Genomic DNA, 19,215 nt, shown 5'->3' on the forward strand with positions numbered 1-19,215 from the left:
CTCCCGGTGCAATGCCGGGCCCCGGTTACATTCCCCAAAAGTGTGTCAAATGAGTTATTTAGCTTCTAATGTCTTGGAGCCTTGCCTAAGACGCTGGGGTCTCGTTCCTGTAATACTGTAACCTGGGGACGACTGCTACTTTCTCCACGTGGATACGCAAGGGATTAATAGTTTTTTTTTTTTAATCCTTAGTGGATTGATGTTGCCAGTGACGGGTCCGTGGTGGATTAGGTGATGATGAAGAGTGCATTCTTGGTAGTGATAGAGGTTTATTGATGATTACTAATGGAAGATGAACGGTTAATATATTACCTCGGGAGGTGATGTGATTCTTAAAGCATGTGAGATGACTCCAGAAGCATAGTCAACTGGGCAGCTGTATATGGGTTCACTCTAGTTACACTTGTTCACTCTAGTTACAACTGTTCACTCTAGTTACACCTGTTCACTCTAGTTACACTTGTTCACTCTAGTTACACCTGTTCACTCTAGTTACAACTGTTCACTCTAGTTACAACTGTTCACTCTAGTTACAACTGTTCACTCTAGTTACACTTGTTCACTCTAGTTACACCTGTTCACTCTAGTTACACCTGTTCACTCTAGTTACACCTGTTCACTCTAGTTACACCTGTTCACTCTAGTTACAACTGTTCACTCTAGTTACAACTGTTCACTCTAGTTACACCTGTTCACTCTAGTTACAACTGTACACGTGTTCACTCCAGCCCCAAGTGGAATAATTTCGTGTGTGTCACTTAGGACTAAAACTTCTAAATCTAATTCTAAGCCTGGGAGTCCAGGGGACGCAGGTTCGATCTCAGTGTATAACTTCAACATTTTCTTCTAAATCTAAGTTCAACCCACCTCTATAAGTAAACATACCCGTATAAACGACAGAGAGAGTGCGTACAGAAACACTGGACGACTCTCGCAGCGACAATCATAAGTCGTTCTCCAGTTACATAACGTTCAATATTCTTAACAGAAGGGAACTATCAGAAGAAAGCGCCAAGCCAATACACCTTTATAACACTTGGAAGAGATAATTTGGAAGGATATCCTTCCTTATATCCTTATTCCTGAAGCATATAATGGATAGCCATTATCCTTGGAAGGATAATGATTTGGGATGGGACGGATTTTTTTTTTTTACCACAAACGTGGCCATACATTTACAATGCTAACCAGCATATATATATACATTTTCTTCTGTCCTCCATGGACAGGGTTTGGAGATCTGTTAAACATATAGTTCAGTGATTTATTGAACAATCAACCACAGAAGGTGATTGTATAGTGCTTTTAAAATGCTAAGGTAACTTACATACATAAATACACAGATTTGCGTCTGTCCTACATAAACAGTGTTCGAAGTGTCTTTTTTTCATGACGTCATTAATGTGCGTTTACAAAGTGCATTTACAAAGGTGAAATTAAATTCTGACCAGCTTCCACATACCCTGTATACAGATACAGACACACATAGACATATATACACATATACCTACACATATCCACATACATATACATACACCTATGTCTCTCATACTTTGACAGAGTAAGATAGCGTCTATAGAAACTAGTATAATATCAAACACTTAACTACTGAAGGTGATTAGGATGCTTTTACAAGCTCAGGTCCATGCACTGTATAGCAGATGTATAACATATTGTATAGGTCCAATACATCGTATAACATATATATTACAGTGCGAGATGGGTGACATCACACCACTGGCTTGCACGCCCTACATAGAGCATAAGATTCCCCCCCATTATTTTCCCTTAAGATACGTTATGTTGGTATGCGTTATATTCGGTTAGACTAACATGAATCAGGAAAAGGATTGGTTTGTTGTTGTTGTTTTAGATTCAGCTACTCAGAACAAAAGTTCCAAGTAGCACGGGCTATGGTGAGCCCGTAAAGGATTGGTTAGTTCGTTGGGTCACGTTTGTAAGGGAAACTATACCACGTGGATGTGGGAAAGGGTGGCTCTTAAGATCTGACTGGTGGGAGGGTCGTGAATAGGAAACCAAAGGCCTTCACATTAAGGAATCACTACTTGGCTTTCTCATCAGTCTGTCTCATTCACGGGTGGACGAAATACCTATCGAGAGAGAGATATGGGACGAAAATTGTATACATGTAACTACTGGGTTTTTTGGTCCATGGTGGATTAAGTAGACATATGAGGTGTCATATGAGGTGTTCATATGTCAGATGAGGATTTGTTCATATGAGGTGTTGTTATCGAGGCCTGGCAACACTGGTGGGAGGGGGGGGGAAGGTTTGGGGTAAAGTCTTGAGCAGAAGGGGGGAGAGGGAGGAGGAGGGGGAGTAGTTAATTGTGGGGTGACTTTTGTTGTAGGTTCTGTATATTATATGCTTTCTGTCTCTGTCTGTCTGTCTGTCCGTTTCTCTCTCTCTCTCTCTGTCTCTCTCTCTCTCTCTCTCTCTCTCTCTCTCTCTCTCTCTCTCTCTCTCTCTCTCTCTCTCTCTCTCTCTCTCTCTCTCTCTCTCTGTCCTTCTCCTTCCCGCCTGCCTTCCTGGAACACACAGTTGTGAAGCCCCCTCACCACCGTGGCCCAGCCAGAAGGTAATGTACACAGCCAGCAGAACAGAAGCAATCATTCCCCCTCCATAAAACCAGCAACAATAAACCGAGGAGAGATCTCTCTGGCAACGGGTCTCCCCCTCCCCCCCTCCCCCTCCACACACACAATATCATGACACAACAGGCAGCTTGAACCAGGTTATGGTGAATGGAGCAGCAAGAGGTAGGTCACCCTGCGGATCATAAACACAGTTCACGACGACTTTAACACTATTCAATATCTGGTATTTACGTGTCCACTGACGAAACCTGTACATCCTTCCCAATCTGTTTTTTTTTTTTTAACATTTTAAGAGCTTCGAAATTTCGTGACTCAATGGAATTATTGTTAATGACCACGCCTAGGAGCGCCTAAACTGCCTGACAAATGTAAACGAAGGCAACGTGATTGAGAAAAAGATGTACAGGTTTCGTAACTTGTCCTGGGTCTCCCCCCTGGGAGACCAGTGACCTGGGGCCTCCCCCCCCCCCTGGGCTCTCCCTGTCCTCAGTAGTGATGGTTATCACTGCGAAACATGTATCGATAATGGTCATTCGCTAACTAGATGTCTGATGCTTACTGAATATATGTGTTACATCACGCACACACACACACACACACACACACACACACACACACACACACACACACACACACACACACACACACACACACACACACACACACACACACACACCACACACACCACACACACACACACACACACACATGGCGGGACCACACATGGTCTCTTTGGCGGGACCAAAGAGCCAGAGCTCAACCCCGCAAACACAACTAGGTGAGTACACACACACACACACACACACACACACACACACACACACACACACACACACACACACACACACACACACACACACACACACACACACTGTGTGTGTGTGTGTGTGTGGAGGCTTGGTGGAGGCTGACTCCATACACAGTTTCAAGTGTAGATATGATAGAACCCAATAGGCTCAGGAATATGTACACCTGTTGATTGACGGTTGAGAGGCGGGACCAAAGAGCCAGAGCTCAACCTCCGCAAACACAACTAGGTGAGTACCACTAGGTGAGTACACACACACACACACACACACACACACACACACACACACACACACACACACACACACACACACACACACACACACACACACACACATGATGTTCAGGAGACATCACCACCTGGAGATGCTTAAGATCCTGGAGATGTTTGGAGATCCTGGATGGGTTTGGAGATGAATCTGTAATCCCCCTTGGCAGCGTTGGTGGAGGCTGGTGTGTGTCTGTTGTAGCTCGTTAGTGGACTGTTTCCGTTTCTGATAACGTTTATTTCGGGTAAAGTACATACATACAAAATAAGTTGCAAGCAGAATGTTGGATTTCAAGGTAGAGCAAGTATATACTATACCTGAAGCCACTCTAATACGCACAGTGTTTCAGGTTTCTCCTTTCTTCTCTGCCTGCACTCCCCCCTAGTTATGCTTGCGGAGGGTTGAGCTTCGGCTCTTTGGTCCCGCCTCTAAACCGGTAGATTGTGTGTGTGTGCGTGACGGAGCTTGTCGTGCACATAATCGCAATCACAGAGACAACATTAATGAGCGAAAGAGAAGAGAATGTATGGCATCAAGAAGGAGCACTTGAACAGGGATGGAAGAGCTGCTACAATGACCACACACTGGTGTTGCTAGAACATGGACCTTCTGGTCCATGGAAATGGACCCTCTGGTCCATGGAAATGGACCCTCTGGTCCATGGAAATGGACCCTCTGGTCCATGGAAATGGACCCTCTGGTCCATGGAAATGGACCCTCTGGTCCATGGAAATGGACCCTCTGGTCCATGGAAATGGACCCTCTGGTCCATGGAAATGGACCCTCTGGTCCATGGAAATGGACCCTCTGGTCCATGGAAATGGACCCTCTGGTCCATGGAAATGGACCCTCTGGTCCATGGAAATGGACCCTCTGGTCCATGGAAATGGACCCTCTGGTCCATGGAAATGGACCCTCTGGTCCATGGAAATGGACCCTCTGGTCCATGGAAATGGACCCTCTGGTCCATGGAAATGGACCCTCTGGTCCATGGAAATGGACCCTCTGGTCCATGGAAATGGACCCTCTGGTCCATGGAAATGGACCCTCTGGTCCATGGAAATGGACCCTCTGGTCCATGGAAATGGACCCTCTGGTCCATGGAAATGGACCCTCTGGTCCATGGAAATGGGCCCTCTGGTCCATGGAAATGGGCCCTCTGGTCCATGGAAATGGGCCCTCTGGTCCATGGAAATGGACCACTGTGTATTTTCTTATTTGAACTATGATGCTTCGTTCAATGCATGCAAGCTATAAGTTCTATCTTCATGTTTCCACAAGATTACAGCCAGAGGGATGTCATATATCAGGTGTGACAACAGTAGAGTCCCCATAGACAGTGGTGGGTGGCATTCAAGTATGTTTATTGAGACAAGAAAATTTCATCTCAAAGGGATAGAGTAGCTTAGGCTATTTCTATCCCCCATTGGGTGTCATTTACAACTGCCCACTATACACCTGGAGCCAGATTCACGAAAGCACTTACGCAAGCACTTACGAATGTGTACATCTTTCCTCAGTCTTTGACGGCTTTGGTTACATTTATTAAACAGTTTACAAGCATGAAAACTTCCCATTCAACTGTTGTTATTGTTATAAACAGCCTCCTGGTGCTTCGGAGCTCATTAAGTGTTTATTAAATTGGAAACAAAGCCGCCAATGATTGAGAAAAGATGTACAGTTTCGTAAGCGTTTGCGTACGTGCTTTCGTGAATCTGGCCCCTGAAGACTCCCAGGGAGGAATATGAAAAGAAGGAAGCGAGGATTCAGATTTTAATACTTGGGGAAATTAACCACAGGGAATTAGACTGTGTAACAAAGGACACCTCCTTGTGGGATGACGGAACGTGGAGAGCAAACCTGCTGGACACAATGAACGAAAACTTCTTTAGGCAACAGATCACCTGAACTAACTGTAACAAAAGCAGTAGAGCCACACCATGGCCACAATAACTGCTGAAGGAGCCTGCAAATACTATATTATTCAGTAATTAGAATTTTAAATAAAATATTGTAGACTGCAGAGCACCTGAAAATCTGGAAAAAAGATATATCAAAATGTACAGAAGCGCTCAAGACTGAGGCCGGAATTAAGAGGACTAAGCTCCTAGGACAGGTTATGGAAATGAAATGTAACAACGCTGGCGGAGAGGATAAAATATACGATCACTATGTACAAAATACTGAGGGACTAGACATGTTGGACACGGACTTTTTTAAGAGAGAGATAATAGGCTATGAGGACATCCGCGAACTCTGCAAATGTGGAAACAAAATGAAGTTCTCACATATCCTAATGACGGTCAACATTTCGACCGTACAGAGAGTAGAAATAGAAGCCATCACCTCATCTTTTAAGAAGAGATTCCATACAGAAATCGAACTTCATTGAAAAATAAAGGAACCAGTTTTTTTTTTTTTAAAGGCAGTGATAGATAAGCAGCACAAGGGAAGCACTGTCCATGAGGCCTCGTCAGAATCTCATCCTTACCTGACAGGACAAGCAGTGATGTGGACTCCCGAATTAGAATTTCAGAGTGGAAATGTGAACAGTCGAATTTTTATGAGCCGCCTTATATAGCGAAAATAATTGGGCAGATGGCATTACTGAGTCACATACGGTCTCGGGGGCCCAGGCTTATGTGCTCACTATTTGCATTCCACACTACTGTTTGTCGTTAATGAAATAGGGTTGATGGACTGTATTGTAAACGAGTAACTATTTTTTTTCTTCCTGTCTAATTGCTGAGCGTCTGGTCTGGCTTTTATTTTTCATCACTTTTGTTTAAAGAAGAATGTGTGTTAGTGCAACCCGTTCTCGCACTTTCTTTAAGTCAATATTGACTTATTAAATATGTGCATATGTGACATACTAATTTATTGTGAATATTTTAGTTTACCTTGAAAAGCTTCATAGAAAACACCGACCTTACCTAACCTTCTTAGTATGTTAAGATAAGCATTTTATTGCTTCGTAATTACAATTATTACTTAACCTATTATAGGTATAGGTTAAGTAATAATTGTAATTACGAAACAATAAGATGCTTATCTTAACATACTAAGAAGGTTAGGAAAGGTCGGTGTTTTCTATGAAGCTTTTCAAGGTAAACTAAAATATTCACAATAAATTAGTATGTCACATATGCACTTATTTAATAAGTCAATACTGACTATAAGAAAGTGCGAGAACGGGTTGATTAAGGGTTTTATCAGAAATCATTTGTGAGATCTGTCAGTAATGGCAACTTTGACTTAGGTATGGATACACTCGACTAGATGTACTTGTTGTGGGGCTGGGCTTCAGCTGATCAACGTCTCTGACCTCATCAGACGCACTCATCAACGTCTCTGACCTCATCAGACCCACTCATCAACGTTCCTCCTTTGTATCTATAATCGTTATATGTTCTTATGGAAATAAACAACATTATGTATATTAAAATTTGGTGTCTAGTTAGTACAAATTACGTTAAGTTAGGTTTTTAGGTTCTGTTGGCAATTATCTGTATTGGTCGTACAAATGCAGTATAACGAGACCAGTAGCGACGTAGTAACGAGACAGTTACCGAGACAGTAACGAGACAGTTACCGATGCAGTAACGAGACAGTTACCGACTCAGTAACGAGACCATTGCCGAGGCAGTAACGAGGCACCTCTATAGGAGTGGAGTAGCTGTCGCTTTGTACACAAACATTACGATGCTGTAACGAAGGTGGTGAGTGACAGAGCAACGAGACAGTTAAGACAGTCAAGAGGACGCGATACACAACCATATAATGACAGAAATAAGACAGCTAATAAGAGTAATAGATAGACACAGTGACGAGACAGAATGACGCAGTGACGTTACAGAGGGACACAGTGACGGGACAGAGGGACACAGTGACGGGACAGAGGGACACAGTGACGTTACAGAGGGACACAGTAACGGGACAGAGGGACACAGTGACGGGACAGAGGGACACAGTGACGGGACAGAGGGACACAGTAACGAGACAGAAGGACACAGTAACGGGACAGAGGGACACAGTGACGGGACAGAGGGACACAGTAACGAGACAGAAGGACACAGTAACGGGACAGAGGGACACAGTAACGAGACAGAACGATACAATAACGAGACAGAACGACACAGTAGCGAGACAGCGACACAGTAGCGAACGCAGCGAGACTGACAGCTACACATCCTCTGACTGTGACCGACCACAAAGACACATTCATATCATAGTCTGGGATCCTCTAGGACGTAGGATCGAACCCTCATCACGGCCCTTGTGGATTTGTACACATTCATATAGTTTAAAGTTTGTATTTTTCAAGTCTGCATTTTTCTCATATCCAGATTATCATTATATAGGATTTTGTGTGTAGTTAGGCCTAGGTTAGGTTGGATGTTTAGGTTCTGTTGGGAATTATTTGTATTGGTGGTACATGGGGGAAGAATTCAGACAGGTGGGATTCGAACACAGTAAGACGAGAGTGAATCAAAAAGTTCGAATCAAAAGATTCCGTTCAAAAAAAGTTCGAACGGAATCATTACGTTCGTTCACTTCCTGTGTTCGAATCACACCGCCATTTAGCTTCAACCACGTGCTATAAATGCAAATAATTGCAAACAGAATCAAAATACTTAATCTTACATGGTGTAAGGAGGACTGGTCGACGACCGGGCCGCGGGGACGCTAAGCCCCGAAATCATCTCAAAGGTACCCTAACCTAACCTAACCTAACCTAACTATACACACACAATTCCGATGAATAATTCAATTAATTTATATCTGAGGAAATACCTGGTTTAAGTACACAGTATGATTAAATGCTCGCATGTTCATTTGGGGGGTCGGCCGCTGTATTGAAGTGACACATGGTGACAAACATTCCTTGTGCGTCTGATTTGAGTTTTTGTTTTAATAAAGATCTTTGTGCGTCTGATTTGAGTTTTTGTTTTAATAAAGTTCTTTGTGCGTCTAAGTGTGTTTTTGTTGCTAGTGGAGATAGCAATCATTCTTTGTGCATCTAATGTGTGCGTTTGTTGCTAGTGGAGATAGCAATCATTCTTTGTGCATCTAATGTGTGCGTTTGTTGCTAGTGGAGATAGCAATCATTCTTTGTGCATCTAATGTGTGCGTTTGTTGCTAGTGGAGATAACAATCATTCTTTGTGCGTCTAATGTGTGTTTTTGTTGCTAGTGGAGATAACAATCATTCTTTGTGCATCTAATGTTTGTCCTTGCATTATCTTGCTATATTTTTTTTGTTATTTTACTATAATTAGTAAATAGGGGACTAAACTAGTTTCTGCGCTATAGAAGGCATTTTAAATATTTTATTTCTATCGTCTTATCTTATTTGTAATCTTTAAAATATTACTAAATTAAGTTTCGTGAATGTAAAAAAATAGAAATAATCACTCTCTGATAAGAGTTTCACTCTTGGGGTTATTAATCCCACAAATTATATTATTTTATGCCATAAATTGGATTTTTTGTTAATCCCATAAATTGTATTATTGTATTAATCCGCGAAGTTTAATTTACCGATTGTTCTGTAATTGGATTTTTGTGTGATAGACGAGAGTAGTTCGGTCGTTTGTGGCCTGTTGTTCACGCTAGTTGTTTAATAGTTACCGTAATTATTGTTTACCAGTTAGTTACTACCGTGCGTAGTGTTCGCTAGTTGGTTACTGTTACCTAATAGTGTTTGCTAGTAGTAACCTACTAGGGTTCGCTAGTAGGTTACTACCACATATAATGTTCGTAAATCAGTCACTATCACACACACACACACACACACACACACACACACACACACACACACACACACACACACACACACACACACACACATGGAAACTGAGTGCCCAAATGAGCCACAGAGATATTAGAAAGAACTTTTTTAGTGTCAGAGTGGTTGACAAATGGAATGCATTAGGAAGTGATGTGGTGGAGGCTCGACTCCATACACAGTTTCAAGTGTAGATATGACAGAGCCCGATAGGCTCATGAATCTGTACACCTGTTGATTGACGGTTGAGAGGCGGGACCAAAGAGCCAGAGCTCAACCCCCGCAAACACAACTAGGTGAGTACAACTAGGTGAGTACACACACACACACTCACACATTGTGTTTACAAATCAGGGGGGGGGGTTGATTAGCTAAGCACTTTGGTACACCCCCCAGCAGGTACACGTACCGTCTCTTAAGGCCACGGTACACGCCAATCTCTCACAATGGCTCACGTAGTCAGGGAGGCTGCCAATCCCCATTATCAATTGATGTGTCCTATTATCTACACATTGAAACCCATACCAACCTCTCTCTCTCTCTCTCTCTCTCTCTCTCTCTCTCTCTCTCTCTCTCTCTCTCTCTCTCTCTCTCTCTCTCTCTCTCTCTCTCTCTCTCTCTCTTCCTCATACTGTATATTCTCTATCTCCAACATCTTCAACACCCTCCTACACCTTGATTATTTCTTTGATTATAGGATTGTTTCAATAAATAATCAAGTTACTTGATTATTTCTTGATTCTCCTCTCCCACACCCCACAACACCACTACAATACCTCCAATACAACACTACGACAAGCACCAGTTATCCTACCTCCAAATTTCCGCTATATCTAGACCGACGTCCCCTATCTTGTAACTCTGTTCTCCATATCATCATAGCATCTTTCCCCCTTTCCCTCTCAGGCGCTGATAGTGTAAACATAATACACTATCATAATTGTGATGGGTTCATAATAGTGATCTTTTGAACGGGCTTCAGTCGAGATGCGGTGAATGCTGCCCCCAGGGGGGGGGGGGGGAAGAGATCGACCGCCAGCCGCCACGAGATCGACCGCCAGCCGCCACCGTGGTGTCGACACAGCCCAGGGCTGTGGAAGGGTCGGGATAGAGGATAGATAAACTGATAATGGCTGCTAACACATTTTACCTCAACATTCACCAACGCCCCACACATCGCCAGCGCTCTGTAGCATGTGGGCGATGGCTTCTTGGACGGGGAAACGAACTATCAGGAGAAAGCGTCAAGTCATTACGACTACATATCACTTGGAAGGGATCAGGATAAGGATTTGGGATGGGGCGGGAATGGGCGGAAAAACTGTCGCTTAGGATTTCCCGCTCGCTTTTTGGGCGGGAAACTGTTGTTCTGAGCGTTGTGTTGATGTCTCGGATGGCGGGGAGTCATGCTGTGGAGTGCTTCGATCCCCTATACCTCCTCGCCAACACCAGTACACCTCCTTCAACACCTGCCCAACCACTTGGGCTGGATGGTAGAGCGATGGTCTCGCTTCATACAGGTCACAGCGTTCAATCTTCGACCATCCAAGTGGTTGGGCACCATTCCTTACCTCCCGTCCCAGCCCAAATGCTTAACCTGACTCCTTCCAAGTGCTGCATAGTCGTAATGGCTTGATGCTTTCTCCTGATAGTTCCCCTCCCTCCCTCCTCCTACACCCCCTACACCTTTCCAACGCCTCTACACCTCCTCCAACACATGTGTACTTGCAGTGTGAATGTGTGTACATTCATATGCGCACGCACATATGTGTACACGCATATATAAGCACGCACATTGGAGAATTGACACGTGTACAAGGTACACATAGAGAAACGAAGAGAGAAGAAGAAGTAAGCAAGGAAGTTGAAGAAGGAGGTGAAGTAGAGACAAACAGAAATGGACAAAGAAATGAAATTGAAAAGAAACAAAGAAAACTTAAAAAAAAGTAACATTTGTATGCAAAATTCCAGTAAAAATTGAAGCCAACCATGAAAAAGGAAGATGGAAAATTGATGATGGCTTATTTTGCATGGGAAGTGAAAAGTTGATCCTTCGCCCAGGTCAGCGGGGCGGGATGGGGGAGGGCTCGAACGGGGAGATGAGATGCAAGTGAACTGGAAAATCAGTAATGACAGCAGGTGGAGAAGTTATTTTAAAATAAATTATTAAGAAGTCGGTAGAGCATGTTTTGTGAGATTTTACCCCTTAAAGAAATATAGGAATTTTTTAAGGAAATTGGTAAGCAGGAGTTAAAGGTAGGGTGAAGCTGAGAGAGAGAGAGAGAGAGAGAGAGAGAGAGAGAGAGAGAGAGAGAGAGAGAGAGAGAGAGAGAGAGAGGACTCCCATAAGTAACCTGAGATTGGGTCACTGAGCTGAAGAGATGAGTAGACCTTTGCTTCCCTCATTTCCTCCATCCCCAACCATTCACCCCATCCCACCATTCCCCAACCATGCACCCGTTCCCTAACCTAACACCGCCACCATCATTCACCGTAGCCTTCCACGACCATACACCGTAGCACCATCACTCACCGCCACCGTCTCTTATCTCCCACAGACCTTCGGCTACGAAGAGATCGTCCAGCCGGTGTCGCTGATGGGGACTGACCTTCGCGCGCCAGCCGGTACTTCGCCCAACTCCCAGAGGCCCGCCCGCTCCTGGCACGACTTCGCTCGACACACAGACGGCGACAAGATCCAGATTCCAAAGATGTAAGTTCCTCCTCACCTGTGTCTCACTTCTCGGTAGGAAAGTTGCTAGGATTTCAGGTCTAGAGTTCTAGAAAGTCACATTCGGAAAATGGATATGTGTTGGTAGTTTTAATTAGAAAATAAGGCTATTGTTAACATATATATTTATTGTTGCAAAATAGCTGTCATTACACAACACAAAGATGGCTGATTATAAGTTCATATTGACTTCAAATTATAACTAATGAAGTATTTGAAGGATAATTATTTAGTTTATCCAATTAAATATTAATTTAATGACTTTTGAAAATTAAGGGTTTTCACTCAAGCTTTGATTTTTAATAAAGTTTTATCAGTCAAATAATGCATCAGAAAATCCATAGTACTAGACCTTTTAGTATAGTGTAATTCTAGATAAACAAGAGTGCATTCTATAGAAGAAATAGAGCAGCATTTATCTAGGGATTATAGTTCTATTAGTGAATAGCCTTGGCTGCATGACACCCTGAACACCTGTCACTTGCATCACTACCAACATGTTCAACAGAACACCAGCACACCTTGTTCAGTCATCAATTGTACACGTCACATATTTGCTAATATATTAAAAAAAAAAGTGTCAGTCTTTACACGTACACAATGGAATCAATGACGTGATGTATCTATGAGAATTTAATAATAAATTAATTTATTTCATACATTAAATAATCGCTGTTTTAAGATTTACTGCAATAACTTCAAGTTTCAGCCTAATATCTTGTAGGCTCAATGTTATTTACGGACATTTAACACATGCGAGAACAATATTGAATTCCCTTTTTATCAGATATCAAGTTGATATTTTTTCTTTTAAATAAAGAGATGAGACTAAAACAAGAAACATTTACATCGTTGGAGAACATCTTTGGAGCAGGGCGATGGGATCGATCGTGCGTCTTAAGTCACCCCCAGACCCATTCGGCCACGATGTGCTTAAAGGCAGCACAAGCTGGGGTCTCCCCGAACTTTCAGATCCAATACACACAGAAATAATGAAATGAAGTGTAATGATAAGTGAAATAATGTAACGAAGTAAGGGCGAAGAGGGAGACGGCCTATTGCAACCCGTTCTCGCACTTTCTTATAGTCAATATTGACTTATTAAATACGTGCATATGTGACATACTAAACATACTAGTTTACCTTGAAAAGCTTCATAGAAAACACCGACCTTACCTAACCTTCTTAGTATGTTAAGATTAGCATCTTATTGCTTCGTAATTCCAATTATTACTTAACCTATACCTATAATAGGTTAAGTAATAATTGCAATTACGAAGTAATAAGATGCTTATCTTAACATACTAAGAAGGTTAGGTAAGGTCGGTGTTTTCTATGAAGCTTTTCAAGGTAAACTAGTATGTTTAGTATGTCACATATGCACGTATTTAATAAGTCAATATTGACTATACGAAAGTGCGAGAACGGGTTGCCTATTGACATAGCTCGAGTACATGGGGGAGTTGTGTAAAACCCTGGTTTGTGTCTCGGAGAGGCTGCATTATCCAGTAAGTTCAGTAGAACTTCGGTTTCAACTTTTTTTGACCATGTCATAGCTCAGTCCATTAAGACAGTGTCTGGGATGCTCCCGGACGCAGGTTCGAATCCTCGTCACGGCCCTTGTGGATTTGTTCTTTCAGATCCAATTTTGACACAGTGACCCCCGACACACCCTGGCGTCAATCGTGAAGTTTGCCACCAAACGCTTCCGTCAGATACACAATGGGTAGCGTGACATGTGGCTGGGGGCGGCCCCCCGGGACGCTGGTTCAATCCACACTGTCCCTGCTTCAAGGATTTTCTCGTAGATCTCTCAGGCTATTGTGATTTCATTGCGTATTTACCTCCTGTCATGATTCACGTAACTGTTTTACCTAGCTTATGTCATTGCTACACTGGGGCATTTTTTTCCCCTAATTCACGTGATACCTTCTTGTATATCAACAAATAAATAAAATAAACACATTTCATTATTTACATTAAAGTCAGCATGCTTGAAAATCGGTATAGAAATAGTTATATATTTATGCCTGCACGAAGCCCCTTTGACCTTAGGTTTAGGTTCAAGCCAAGTATTTATACCGTGCAGAGAGAGGTGCCGTACAACACTTGTAGACGAGTTGTGTCACAACCCCACGTGTAGGGCAACTGTGTAGGGGGGGGGGGATGTGATGATAGGCTAGTGTAAACAATAAGAAGTGTGTGTGTGTGAACACGAGACGAGCCTGAGCGGGCGTGCTCACTTCCTCACAGTGTGTTTTCATGTTTCCCCAGACACACCGAAGACGACAAGATTCACATCCCTAAGTTGTGAGTAGACTCCACACTCTCTCTCAGTAGACCTCTCTCTCTGTCTCTCTCTCTCTCTCTCTCTCTCTCTCTCTCTCTCTCTCTCTCTCTCTCAGTAGACCTCTCTCTCTGTCTCTCTCTCTCTCTCTCAGTAGACCTCTCTCTGTCTCTCTCTCTCTCTCTCAGTAGACCTCTCTCTGTCTCTCTCTCTCTCTCTCTCTCTCTCTCTCAGTAGACCTCTCTCTCTGTCTCTCTCTCTCTCTCTCTCAGTAGACCTCTCTCTCTGTCTCTCTCTCTCTCTCTCTCAGTAGACCTCTCTCTCTGTCTCTCTCTCTCTCTCAGTAGACCTCTCTCTCTGTCTCTCTCTCTCTCTCTCTCTCTCTCTCTCTCTCAATAGACCTCTCTCTGTCTCTCTCTCTCTCTCAGTAGACCTCTCTCGCTGTCTCTCTCTCTCTCTCTCTCTCTCTCTCTCTCTCTCTCTCTCTCTCTCTCTCTCTCTCTCAGTAGACCTCTCTCTCTGTCTCTCTCTCTCTCTCTCTCAGTAGACCTCTCTCTGTCTCTCTCTCTTTCTCTCTCAGTAGACCTCGCTCTGTCTCTCTGAGTAGACCTCTCTCTCTCTCTCTCTCTATCTCCCCAATCTGCCATAACACAATCATTTCTCTCTCTCTCTCTCTCTCTCTCTCTCTCTCTCTCTCTCTACTACTACTACTACTAACACATTTTAACTCATTTTCATATTGGTCCTAAACCATTCCTCTTTACTGTACAAATGATTAAATTAACATTATTTTATTGCTTCTCCGGTGGTATTATATAGGCCTAAGCTTGTTGTGAGCCTACGGCTTTGTTCTCTTATGTTACCTATGTTAAGCTGGCACCCCCTCAATCTCTACTCACAGTTCTCACAACTTTTCTTCGCTCCTAACTAAAATGTTGTGTTTTAACCTCATCAAATACAAGCTTATCTCCTTCGCCAAGTTATACAGAATGACTTGGGTTATATGTTGTAAAGGAGAGAGTAGAGGTTTAGTGGTTTGTGACTTGATATATGTTGTGTGTGTGTGTGTGTGTGTGTGTGTGTGTGTGTGTGTGTGTGTGTGTGTGTGTGTGTGTGTGTGTGTGTGTGTGTGTGTGTGTGTGTGTGTGTGTGTGTGTGAGTGGTGGACTGAGTGGCATGGGGTTATGTTGTGCTTTGATTGTAAATATGTTGCTATCTTGCATGTGGTGTTGCTATCTTGCATGTGGTGTTGCTATCTTGCATGTGGTGTTGCTATCTTGCATGTGGTGTTGCTGTCTTGCATGTCGTGGTGATATCTTGCATGTGGTGTTGCTATCTTGCATGTGGTGTTGCTATCTTGCATGTCGTGTTGCTATCTTGCATGTGGTGTTGCTATCTTGCATGCAAAATTCTACCGCTCGTTAAATCATGCATTTGTATTTTTGTTTAAAACTATTTTTTATTCCTGTTTGTGTGTGTTGATGGTGCGATGTGCCTGCGTGAGGCGGCGTGCACGCAAAGGACACGGTAAGTAACGCTGATAACGACGAGCAGATCACAAAGTGCTGATAACGAGGAAGAGAATCACTACATTATTTAAGCTGGCATTTTTAACCTTGAAGGGAAAGCTCTTGCGAGCGTAAGATTCTCTTCAAAGTCTTTCCTCTCGATGGGGTGTGTATCGACATGTAAATAATCCTGAATACTACAAGTTTATATTTACGAGTTTACGAGTGTTTACGAGTCCTACGAGTTTACATTAAGTTTACATTTACGAGTCTGATGGAGTTTCCTGGGTTCAGAATTGACATTATTTATTGGATCGAGATTCTGATCACATAGCTTCCGTTTTTTTATGAATGTTTATATATATTGTTGGGACTGTTGTGTCTGGCATCTAAGATGTTATCAGTTATCTTCTTAAATTAAAACACTGGCAAGAATAAAGGGGTTATCGTTTATCGTTAGGTGAGGCCTCTCGTCTATGCTATCTTATCTTGAAGTTATCTTGAGGTGATTTCGGGGCTTATCGTCCCCGCGGCCCGGTCCTCTACCAGGTCCTCTTTTTTGTTACACATCCCCAGGAAGCTGCAGCCAGTAGCAGCTGTCTAACTCCCAGGTACCTATTTACTGCTAGGTGAACAGGAGCATCAGGGGTGAAAGAAACCCTACCCATTTGTTTCCGCCTTCATTGGGGATCGAACCCGGAACCTTAGGACTACGAATCCCGAGCGCTGTCCACTCAGCTGTCAGTCCCCCCCTTGTACTACCTCTCCATAGTGGCACCGTATATATATATATATATATATATATATATATATATATATATATATATATATATATATATATATATATATATATATATATATATATATATAAAGTATTTGGGACGGGACGGGGGGAAGGAATGGTACCCAACCACTTGGACGGTCGGGGATTGAACGCCGACCTGCATGAAGCGAGTACACTCTTGGTACACTCATACCGGGACTATACCTGGAGTGTACCGGAAGGATACTTAGAATGTATCACAAGGTTAGAATGTGTCACAAGGATTGACAAATTAAAACAACTTGGGGGATCTAATATGTATGACATAACACATAGTTCATAACACACATATACACATAACACATACACAGCACATGACACATATAGTGTGCAACAGGAGGACGGAGTGTTGAACACGGCTGAAACAACCGAAGCAGTTAAAACAAGATACATTTATTGTATCAGTGACAGGACTTATTCTTCGAGGGCCTCTGGTGTTCCTTTCTCAATTTACATTCTCACTCTTTCGTCTCTCTCTCTCTCTCTCTCTCTCTCTCTCTCTCTCTCTCTCTCTCTCTCTCTCTCTCTCTCTCTCTCTCTCTCTCTCTCTTTCTCTCTCTCTCTCTCTCTCTCACTCCCTCACCCATGCCTCTCACTCCCTTACTCCACATTTTCTCATTGGGTTTTATCTCTATCATAATGAGAGGCAGTTCTCGGATTTCGACTGCCACCTCTTCGGCTCAACATCTTCGGCTCCAAGATCTTCGTCTCCAAGATCTTCGTCTCCAAGATCTTCGTCTCCAAGATCTTCGTCTCCAAGATCTTCGTCTCCAAGATCTTCGTCTCCAAGATCTTCGTCTCCAAGATCTTCGTCTCCAAGATCTTCGTCTCCAAGATCTTCGTCTCCAAGATCTTCGGCTCCAAGATCTTCGTCTCCAAGATCTTCGTCTCCAAGATCTTCGTCTCCAAGATCTTCGTCTCCAAGATCTTCGTCTCCAAGATCTTCGTCTCCAAGATCTTCGTCTCCAAGATCTTCGTCTCCAAGATCTTCGTCTCCAAGATCTTCGTCTCCAAGATCTTCGTCTCCAAGATCTTCGTCTGTCACATCGGGTGGAAGGCAGAAGAGGTTATTAAGAATTCCCAATCAGGAATTCCACAGACGACTGAGCCGAACTTAATTCCGTTTTTATAACCAGCCAAAAATATGCCCAAATAGTCGTTAAGATGAGTTTGAAGATTGTCGGCGGCTTCCATATGACATTTCTGTAGCCCATAAACCCTTGGATTGGCTCAGGAGACGGCTGAAGACATGATGGGGGACATGGTTGATGAGTACGGGGAAATATAATTGGTGATTTGATCATTAAAGGGGTTTCGACTCTTATTGGAACCTCGGCGTGGAAACTCATGAATGGATCTCATTAATGAGTGACCATTTGGATGAGGAATCTCTCCGTCCCTCAGTCTTAATAACTATCTCAAGGACTAGTGTCCTCAGGGAAGAAGCATGAGTGCGCGATGTGAGGAACGAGAGCGTTTGGGCCCACCAAGGACGGCAGTAGCCTGAGTGAATGCACTTGCCATGAATATAGAGTGTTTATTTGAATATGTTACCCCCACGGTGGCGTTTTAAGGGGCTCTGAGTATGGTGTAGTGGATACAAGTGCGTACCTGCCATCTTGATGGCCAGGGTTCGAGTCTCCTCCTGGTGGGTGTGGGGGTGTAAAGGTGGTGTGTTTTCTCCTCAAGTTCTCTTATGTCTCTGGCATGTAAAACGTCTTCAGTAGCGTCTATTAGGAGGTTTTACGAACTTGCCCACACTGTTCCGCTCTCCATGCTTAACCATCTGGCAATGTAGTCCCTCCTCCCCACCCCCCCCCTCCCGTGTTGTCTCAAGGCGGAGCCGCTGTGTCACACTCAGGGTTCGAACACCGCTGTGTCACACTCAGGGTTCGAAACACCGCTGTGTCACACTCAGGGTTCGAAACACCGCTGTGTCACACTCAGGGTTCGAAACACCGCTGTGTCACACTCAGGGTTCGAAACACCGCTGTGTCACACTCAGGGTTCGAAACACCGCTGTGCCACACTCAGGGTTCGAAACACCGCTGTGCCACACTCAGGGTTCGAAACACCGCTGTGTCACACTCAGGGTTCGAAACACCGCTGTGCCACACTCAGGGATCGAACTTACATGACATGGTCTTCAGGGCAGCACCAAACTCCACAATATATAAGGGCTTCCATAAAGCCTTAATTTCAGGAGGTCTTGAGTACATTTGGCTTCCTTCTCGACTCTCAAATTGGGATCCTGGGTTCGCTTCCCGGGCGGGACAGAAATAGATGGACACATTTCCTTTCATCTCATGCCTCTGTTCACCTAGTAGTAAATAAGTATACCCTGGAGTTAGGCATATGTTGTGGGGCTGCATCTTGGGAAAGGG

General features: G+C 43.5%; 1 protein-coding gene across 1 annotated transcript in view; it reads left to right on the forward strand.

Moving 5' to 3' along the window:
• grh (grainy head) overlaps positions 1-19,215 on the forward strand; it is a 794,482-nt gene that overhangs the window by 623,309 nt on the left and 151,958 nt on the right. The window contains exons 6-7 of the mRNA XM_069332892.1: positions 12,041-12,195; positions 14,488-14,523. Coding sequence (XP_069188993.1) covers positions 12,041-12,195; positions 14,488-14,523 — 191 coding nt within the window. The remainder of the gene's footprint in view (positions 1-12,040; positions 12,196-14,487; positions 14,524-19,215) is intronic.

Source organism: Procambarus clarkii, chromosome 28 (genome assembly GCF_040958095.1).
Source record: "Procambarus clarkii isolate CNS0578487 chromosome 28, FALCON_Pclarkii_2.0, whole genome shotgun sequence".
NCBI classification, from domain to species: Eukaryota; Metazoa; Arthropoda; class Malacostraca; order Decapoda; family Cambaridae; genus Procambarus; species Procambarus clarkii.